General features: G+C 44.2%; 1 protein-coding gene across 1 annotated transcript in view; it reads right to left on the bottom strand.

Moving 5' to 3' along the window:
- Positions 1 to 315: 315 nt before the first annotated feature.
- Positions 316 to 10183, bottom strand: part of edaradd (EDAR-associated death domain) — a 44000-nt gene continuing 34132 nt past the window's right edge. The window contains exons 5-6 of the mRNA XM_068044157.1: positions 9937 to 9988; positions 316 to 723 (exon numbers count right to left, since the gene is read on the bottom strand). Coding sequence (XP_067900258.1) covers positions 335 to 723; positions 9937 to 9988 — 441 coding nt within the window. The 3' untranslated portion in view covers positions 316 to 334. The remainder of the gene's footprint in view (positions 724 to 9936; positions 9989 to 10183) is intronic.

Below are 10183 nucleotides of genomic sequence, written 5' to 3'. Positions count from 1 at the left end.
ACTGCCTGTGCGGAGTTTGCAAGTTCTCCATGTGACCATGTGGGTTTTCGCCGGGTGCTCCAGTTTCCTCCCACCGCCAAAGACTTGCAGGTGATAGGTAAACTGGCCATTATAAATTGCCCCTAGTGTAGGTAGGTGGTAGGGAATATGGAATTTCTGTTGGGTTAGTATAAATGGGTGGTTGTTGGTCGGCAGACTCGGTGGGCTGAAGGGCCTGTTTCAGTGCTGTATCTCTAAATAAAATAAATAAATAAAAACTGAACTGTCCACAGTAAGTGAAATGATTATAACTGGAAATTGAACGATGAATTCTGAATTTATTTTAAGCTTTATTTTATTTTGTATGCCACTGCTTTGGCCACTCTTTCTCCACCCACGTCTCCAGCACTTTCAGTACATCCACCCTCTTGTAAAATTTGCATAGGTCGATCAGCTGTGCTACTGTTTGTTCACTGTTCCTCAGCAAGAACTCTAAGGTCGGACTTTGTTGTTTCTGCTCCAAAAAGCACAGTTCATCATATGTCATACCCCATTTGCTGGCAAAGTTCCTCCAGTTCTTGATGGTTGGGTGGTATGGATCCAGCTTTAACCTCAGTGTGTACAGTAAATCTTCATCATTCATCAAGTCACCGATACAAGGAGGAGCGATGCACATTGAAGACAACGATGAATGTTTACATGTAGTTTCTGAACAATCTGTACATGGTTTACTGTCTTTCATATCTGCAATCAAGAAGTAGGGATTAGCTTTCGGAAATAGCTCGTCATTTAGCCTTCCCTGAAGTTTGAACTTATTTTTCCCCACTTTACTGCATTCAAGTGAATAGCAGCCACAACCAACATTCTCTTTAATTTCTTTTGGAGTGCGGGGGCAATTTCTTTGAGTGTGTGGGCGATTTCCTGAATTCAGTGGCCCCTTTAAATGTTTTTCTGTGGCCATGCATGCATGGTAATTTAAAGGGCCCGACTTATGCGCAGCCTGTGTGGGGATTTGAGAGTTGCTGCACAGCCATGTGTCTTAAAGGGAACATTGGCTGCAACGTCAGCAGTAGCCATGTAAATACTCTGGAGGCACTCAGATCCATCTAAAGAAATATTTTCCACGAGCACCTCTAGAGATTGTGTTTATATTTATCACTAGACATACTACAGAAGAAATAAAAATCAGCACATCTCCACTCCTGATCACCATCTGGTGATTCCTGCTGGAGAATGAGCACATGCAGTCATCAGATGAGAGTAAAATCAAGGGATCGGCTGTAATGATCCTCAAATTTGAACTAACAGGCACTCTGTTTAGGTTCTCATGTGAAGAGGGATGATAGCATAGTGGGAATGCTACTGGTCTAGTAATCCAGAGGCCTGGACTAATGCTCTGGAAACATGAGTTCAAATACCACAATGGCACCTAGGGGAATTTAAATTAAATTAATTAATGGATTTGGAATAAAGTGCAAGTCTCATTAATAATGATCATGAAACTAGTGGATTGTCACAAAAATGAATCCAGTTCACTACTGCCCTTCAGGGCAGGATGTCTTGTGTCCCTACCTGGTCTGGCCTGCACATGACTACAGACTAAAGGCCAGCTACCCGACCCGAACCCGAAGGGACCCGACGATGTGTCAGGTTCGGATTGGGTCGCACTTCCGGGTCTGGCATTCGGGCTTGGGCCAGGTCGGACACACTATCACAACCTCAGGTAAGTAGTTGCAATGTTATGTAATTTTTGGACTAGAAAGATGGTTTTGTTACAGTTATTTTAAGCTTGTGCAGATCAGCAACATAGTGAAAAACAGAAGGTAGGTTAACTGATGATCGGGCCGGGTTGGGCTTGGGGTCGGATGTGGTTCTGTCGGGCTCGGGTCGGGTTTCATTTGCAGACCCGAGCCAGCCTTTACTCCAGACACACAGCAATGTGGCTAACTCTTAGCTGCCCTCTGAAATGGCATAGCAAACCACTCAGTTGTATCAAACCACTACAGAAATGTTGAATAAGATTAAAACAGGACGGACCATCCAGCATCGACCTAAGCACCGGAAACAACAAAGACACACCCTACCCAGTCGATCCTGCGCAGTTCTCCTCACTAACATCTGGGGCCTTGTGCCAAAATTGGAAGAGCTGTCCCACAGACTAGTCAAGCAACAGCCTGACATAGTCATACTCACTGAATCATACCTGACAGCTGATGTCCCAGACTCCTGCATCATCATCCCTGGTATGTCCTGTCCTACCAGCAGGACAGAACCGTCAGAGGTGGCGGCACAGTGGTATACAGTCAGGAAGGAGGGAGTGGCCCTCGGAGTCCTCAATATTGACTCCAGACCCCATTAAGACTCAGGTCAAACACAGGCCAGGAAACCTCCTGCTGATTACCACCTACCACCCACCCTCTCTCCACTGATAAATCAGTGCTCCTCCATGTTGAAGCACTGAGGGTAGCAAGGGGCACAGAATGCACTCTGCACATTCAAGTTCCCCACCCAGAGTGGCTCAGTAGCACCATTCCTGACCAAACTAAATGAGTCCTGAAGGACATATCTGCAGACTGAGTCTGAGACAAGTGGTGAGAGAACCAACAAGAGGGAAAAATCTACTTAACCTCATCCTCACTAATTTACCTGTCGCAGATGCACCTGTCCATGACAGTGTTGGTAGGAGTAACCACTGCACAGTCCTCTGAAGACACCCATCCATTGTGTTGCATGACACTACCACCGTGCTGAATGGGAAAATTCAGAAGAGATCTGGCATCTCAAATCTGGGCATCCATGAGGTATTGAGAGTCATAATCAGCAGAAGAATTATATTCAACCATAATCTGTAACCTCCAGACTCAGCATATCTCTCATTCTATTATTTCCATCAAGCCAGGGGGACCAATGCTGGTTCAATGAGAAGTGTAGGAGAGCATGCCAGGAGCAACAACCAGGTATACCTAAGCATGAGATGCCAACCTGGTGAAGCTACAACAAGGACTACAAGCATGCTAAACAGCAGAAGCAGCATGCTATAGGCAACTAAGCAATTCCACAACCAACAGATCAGATCAAAGCTCTGCAATCCTATCACATCCAGTCGTGAATGATGGTGGACAATTAAACAACTAACTGGAGGTGGAGGATCTACAAACATCCTCATCCTCAATGATGGGGAAGCCAGGCATGTCAGTGAAAAAATCAAGGCTGCAGCATTTGCGACCATCTTCAGCCAGAAGTGCTGAGTGGGTGATCAATCTCAGCCTCCTCCTGGGGTCCCCACTATCATAAATGCAAGCCTTCAGATACTACATGATATCAAGAAATGGTTGAAGGCACTAGAAACAACAAAGGCTATGGGCCCTGACAACATCCTGGCTGTAGGACGACAAACGTTTACTTCAGAACTAGCTGTGCCCTTAGCCAAGCTGTACATCTACAACATTGGCATTCACCAGTTACGTCCTGTCCACATAAAGCAGGACAAAACCGAGCTGGCCAATTACCACCCCATCAGTCTACTCTCAATCATCAGCAAAGTGATGGAAGTTGTCGTCAACAGTGCTATCAAACAGCAATAACCTACTCACTGAAGCTCAATATCGTTTCCACCAGGGTCACTCGACTCTGGACCTCATGACAGCCTTGGTCCAAACACGGACAAAAGAACTGAACTCGAGAGGTGAGGTGAGAGTGACTGTTCTTAACATCAAGGCAGCATTTGATAGAGTGTAGCAACAAGGAGCCCTAGCAAAATTGAAATCAATGGGAATCAGGGGGAAAACTCTCCACTGGTTGGAGTATATCTAGCACAAAGGAAGAAGGTTGTCTTTATTGGAGGCCAATCATCTCATACCCAGGACATCGCCGCAGGAGTTCCTCAGGGGAGTATTCCAGGTCCAATCTTCAGCTGCTTCATCAATGAGCTTCCTCCCCCATCATAAGGTCAGAAGTGGGATGTTTGCTGATGATTGTACAATGTTCAGTACCATTCGTGACACCTCAGACACTGAAGCAGTCTGTGTCTACATGCAGCAAGTACTGGACAACATTCAATCTTGGGATGATAAGTGGCAAGTAACATCTGCACCTCCAACAAGAAGGAATCTAACCATCTCCCCTTGATGTTCAATGGCATTACCATCTCTGAATCCCCAACCATCATCATCCTGGGCGTTACCATTGAACAGGAATTTAACAGGACTAGCCATGTAAATACTGTGGCTATAGGAGCAGGTCAGAGGCTGCGAATTCTGCAGTGAGTAACTCACCTCCTGACTCCCCCAAGCCTGTCCACCATCTACAAGGCACAAGTCAGGAGTGTGATGGAATACTCTCCACTTGCCTGGATGGGTGCAGCTCCAACAACACTCAAGAAGCTCGACACCATCCAGGACAAAACAACCCGCTTGATTGGCACCCCATCCACTACCTTATTCACTCCCTCCACCAGAAGCGTACAGTTGCAGCAGTGTGTACCATCTACAAGATGCACTGCAGAAACTTGCCAAGGCTCCTTTGACAACCCCTTCCAAACCTATGACCTCCACCACCTAGAAGAACAAAGGCAGAAGATGCATGGGAACACCACAGCCTGCAAGTTCCCCTCCAAACCACACCATCGTGACATGGATCTATATCACCATTCCTTCACTGTTACCGAGTCAAAATCCTGGAACTCCTTCCTAACTACACTGTGGGTGTACCTACACCAGATGGACTGCAGTGGTTCAAGAAGGCAGCTCACCACTACCTTAAGGGCAATTAGAGATGGGCAAGAAATGCTGGCTTTGCCAGCGACACCCACAACCCAAGAAAGGATAAAAAAAAACCTGCTCACTAAATGCTCAGTTTGTGTTTGGCCAGGGTCACTCAGCTCATTACAGCCTTAGTCCAAACATGGAAGAAAGAGCTGAATTCCAGAGGAGAGAGTGACTGCCTTTGACATTAAGGCTGCATTTAACCAAGTTTGGCATCAACGAGCACTAGCAAAATTGAAGTCAATAGGAATTGGGGGGGAGGGGGGTGGGGAACACTCCACTCATTGGAGTCATACCTCACTCAAAGGAAGATGGTTGTGGTTGTTGGACACCAAACATCTCAGCCCAAGAACATCGCTGCAGGAGTTTTTCAGGGCAGTGTCCTAGGGCCAACCATCTTCAGCTGCTTCATTAATGATCTTCCCACCAACATAAGGTTAGAAGTGGGATGTTTGCTGATGACTGCTTCAGTATCCGAGGAGTTGGGGATGGTACTAAACAATGTGCAGTCTGTGCTTGTATGCAGCAAGACTTGAACAACATGCAGTCTTGGGTTGATAAGTGGCAAGTAACATTTGTGCCACACAAGTGCCAGGCAATGACCATCTTCAAGAGAGAATCTAACCATTTCCCTTTGACATTCAATGGCATCACCATCGCATGTCCACCATCATCCTGGACATTACCATTGACCAGAAACATAACTGGACCAGCCATATGAATACTATGGTTACAAGAGCAGGTCTGAGGTTGGGAATTCTGCAGTGAGTAACTCACCTCCTGACTCCCAATGCCTGTCCACTATCCATAAGGCACAAGTCAGGAGCGTGACACTTGCCTGGATGAGTGCAGCTCCAACAACACTCAAGAAGCTTGACATCATCCAAGACAAAGCAGCCTGCTTGCTTTCTTTAAACATTCACTCCCTTCACCACTGGCACACAGTGGCAACAGTGTGTACCATGTACAAGTTGCACTGCAGAACTTGTCAAGGCTCCTTCGACAGTACCTTCCAAACCTATGACTTTTACCACCAGGAAAGACAAGGGCAGCAGACGCATGGGAACACCACCAGATGCAAGTTCTCCTCCAAGTTACACACCATCCTGACTTCAGACTATATCCATGTTCCTTCACTGTTGCTGGGTCAAAATCCTGGAACTCCCTCCCAGATAGTACTGTGGGTGTACCGACGCCACATGGGCTGCAGCGGTCACCATCTTCTTAAAGGCAATTAGGGATGGGCAACAAATGCTGGCCTTGCCAGCAATGCTCACATCCCAAGGACAAATTTTTAAAAATCACTTGGGGCACTCATCTAACCAAGGAAGTAGGGCGGGAGGGAGGTATTTTGCAGTCATAGCATCAATAAACCCACAGCATTCTGGTGCAGTGTTTCTAAAACTTGCTGTTGCCTTGTGCTAGTTTCAGTAAAACAGTCACTCATTCCAGCAATCGGCCTATCAATGCAGAAAGTTCCCCGATCCCTACTATGCCTACAGAAATGTTATACACTGGGTACTCACAGGTATCCCTGCCATGCAGTGATGCCAAGTTTATAAATGAGGGCAATATAATATATGATGCATGTTCCTTATTTACATTGGATTATAGATCCACTCATTCATGAGCAATCGTTCTATAGACATATGCTAAAGTGTCTGAATTTGCAACTGGGCTAGAAAGAGGCCATTCCGGATCTGGATTTTACTTTAAATTCCACCTCTCTTCCTCATCACAAACATATTCTCCTCAGTCCCTGCATTTCAGGTCAATAGTTCCAGATGTGCCAAACATTCTCCCTTATGCTGTAACTTCTATGATTTAAAAAATGTTTCAACTATATTCAAAATTAAGAAACTCTATGCGGGGAAAAAAAGCCTTGAATTTTTCTTAAAACCTTACATCAAAAATTATAATTAGTTAATCATTACTCCACTTAACCTAGGGTGATCAATGTGCTATTTCTGCTGAGGACACAGCTAGCAGTTGTGAGGAAAAGCAAACAAGAAAGGAGAAAATTAATTACACTGAAATTAAAATAAATAAAGTTAATGAATAAAATTCAACCTTTTTATTATCATCCAGCTTTTAGTGACTGGTTTAACAATGAAATTGGCAAGTGATTTTCAGATCTCTTGGTCTGTGAATGCACGTAGAGGAATGAACAGAGAGGAAATGAGAGGGTGGAAGGGAGGAATGTTTCAGAAAATATCAGTGGCAACAACAGCAACCAAAATAATCTTTTTAGATTGCTTTTCCTAACAGACCCCTCTTCCTGACCCAAAGTGTGTCACAAGTGTCCAGGTCCAGGAGTGTCGATATTTATGATAGGAACATCGGACTTAGGAGCAGGAATAGGCCAGTTGGCCCTCCGAGCCTGCTTGCCATTTGAGAAGGTCATGGCTGTGCTGGTTGTGGTCTCAACTCCACTTTCCTGCCTGCCCCCATAACTCTTGCCACCACCACACCCCACCCCCCTTGTCTATCAAAAATCTATCTAATCAGCCTTGAATAAATTCAATGACCCAGCCTCCAGTGCTTTCTGGGGAAGAGAATTTCACAGACTAATGACGCTTTGAGAAAATAAATTTCTCCTCATCTCTGTTTTAAAGGGAGACCGCTTATTCTTAAACTGTGTCCCCTAGTTCTAGTCTCCCCCACAACAGGAAACATCCTCCATTCTATCAAGTCCCCTCAGGATCTTATATGTTTCAATAAGATCAACTCTCATTCTTCTAAACTCCAATGGGTACAGGCCCAACTTGTTCAATCTTTCTTCATATGATAAGCCCTTCATCCCTGGAATTAGTCAAATGAACCTTCTCTGAACTGCTTCTAATGCAATTATATCCTTTTTCAAATAAGGAGACCAAAACTGTACACAGTACTCCAGATGTGGTCTCGACAAGGTCCTGTTTAGCTGCAGTAAAACTTCCCTGCTTTTATACTTGATTTCCATTTGCCAGGACTTCATTTGCCTTCCTAATTTCTTGCTGAATCTGCATGCTAACCTTTTGTGATTCATGTACCAGAACACCCAGATCCCTCTGTACCACTGAGTTCTGCAATCTCTCTCCATTTAAGTAGTATACAGCTTTTCTATTCTTCCTGCCAAAGTAGACAAGTTTACTTGTCCTTGAGCATTACTGTGGCTGGTAGCACAACTAGTGTAGCCTGTTTCCCTAGCAGGGCTTAGCGCAAGCAGAACAGCTGCAGGACTCTGAGTTCCTAGGTGCAAGCCTCAGGGCCTTGTAAGGAAACAGCAGGTTCTGTGACTGATAGAATCATACAATGGTTACAGCATGTAAGGAGGCCATTTGGCCCTTCCTGTCCCTGCTGGCTCTCTGCAAAAGCAACCAAGCTAGTCCCATTCCCCCACCCTTTCCCCATAATCCTGAACATTTTTTCTCTTCAGGTAATTCTCTAATTCTCTTTTGAAAGCCATGACTGGATCTGCCTCCACTACACTCTCAGGCAGTGTAGTCCGGATCCTAACTACATACTGCGTAAAAAAGTTTTTTCTCATGTCACCTTTGGTTCTTTTGCCATTCATCTTAAATCGATGTCCTCTGGTTCTCAACCCTTCCAATGAGAACAGTTTCTCCCCATCTACTCTGTCCAGATCTTCTCTTCTCTGAACAGAGCAACCCCAGCTTCTCCAATCACATAACTTAAGTCCCTCATTCCTGGAACCATTCTCGTGAATCTTTTCTGCACCCTCTCTTAAAGCCTTCACTTCCTTCCTACAATTCCTACAGATTTGGACACAATATTTCAGTTCAGGCCGAACCAGTGTTTTATAAAGGTTCACTGTAACTTCCTTGCTTTTGTACTTTATACCCCTATTTATAAAGCCAGGATCCCATATGCTTTATTAGCCACTTTCTCAACTTGCCCTGCCACCTTCAATGATTTGCGCACATATACCTCAGGTCCGTCTGCTCCTGCAGACACTTTAGAATTGTATCCTTTATTTTATATTGCCTCATCTCATCCTTCATACAAAAATGTATCATTTATCACTTCTTTGCATTAAATTTCATCTGTCACGTGCCCGTTTATTCCACCAGCCTATGTCCTCTTGAAGTCTATCTCTATCCACCTCATAGTTCACAATACTTCCAAGGTTTGTGTCATCTGTAAATTTTGAAATTGTGTCCTACACAGACAAGTAGTCTAGATCATTAATCAAGATCAAGAAGAGCAATGGCCCTAGTACTGGTTCCTGGGGAACCCCACTGTACACCTTCCTCCAGTCTGAAAAACAACCATTCACCACTACTCTCTGTTTCCTATCATTCAGCCAACCTCGTATCCATGCTGCCACTGTCTTTCTTATTCCATGGGCTTTAACTTGGTGACAAATCAGTTATGTGGCACTCTTTTAAATGCCTTTTTGGAAGTCCAATGTACACCACATCATTACCCTTATCAACCCTCTCTGTTACCTCCTCATCAAAAAATTCAAATCAAATTAGTTAAACACAATTTGCCTTTAACAAATCCATGTTGGCTTTCTTTAATTAATCCACACTTGTCCAAGTGACTGCTAACTTTTTCCAGGATTATCATTTCTAAAAGATTTCCCACCACTGAGGTTAAACCGATTGGCCTGTAGTTGCAGTTGCCAATAGAGGAGAAATATTTTTTAAAAACTACCTTGAAGCTTCTCTTTACCATGCTGCTGGACTCTGTTTAGACTCATTGGTCTGAGGGGGATCCCAGCACAGGTCCAATGCCAGCACTTTGGGATGCCCCTGCCTCTGGGCACCTCACAGCTGCAAGTCTGAGACAGTGGGGCAGGGGATTTGTGATGTCCCCTCCCACCTGTTCTTCATGCCATCACTGGGTCTGCACAGTATAAGCTCAAGAAAACTCCAGAAATTATGAAGCAACATAAAAGGAGCAGAGACTTTGCATATGGCCTTTACCCATTTCTCTTGACCTTTGGATCTGGGGAATGGTTAGGAAAATCAGCAACATGGATTAGTGCAAGAGATCTATGAAATGGATATACAAAATAAAAGATTGAGAGAAAAAGCAACTGCAACATTAATAAAAATGAAGGATTTCTGGTACTTTTAATGTAATGTTTGGCAAATAACATTTAATAAGGCTGACCTTAAGTTCAACCCAAAAAACAGCAGCTTTTGCAGTTATGATAAGTAACTATAGAAATGACTCATTTTACCTTCTTCTGATAAACATTTTCCTTCAGTGTGTTGACTGTCATTCTCTTCAGGCTGCATGGCAATTACAGTACATTTCAGTGAGGTTGGTATTACAGTAAAAGCATATCATTTGGGCTTGAAGTCTGGGGAAGAACACTTTTGAACAAATATACAAAGCTAGGGAGTTTTTAAACAGAAGTCTATTTTCAACAAGCTTGCAACAAGATCAGAGCAACTGCATTTTTCTGACACAAAAATTTGCATAGC

This window comes from Heterodontus francisci, chromosome 13 (assembly GCF_036365525.1).
Source record: "Heterodontus francisci isolate sHetFra1 chromosome 13, sHetFra1.hap1, whole genome shotgun sequence".
NCBI lineage: Eukaryota > Metazoa > Chordata > Chondrichthyes > Heterodontiformes > Heterodontidae > Heterodontus > Heterodontus francisci.
The sequence above is the reverse complement of the archived record's forward strand: the minus strand, read 5'-3'. Positions and strand labels throughout refer to the sequence as shown.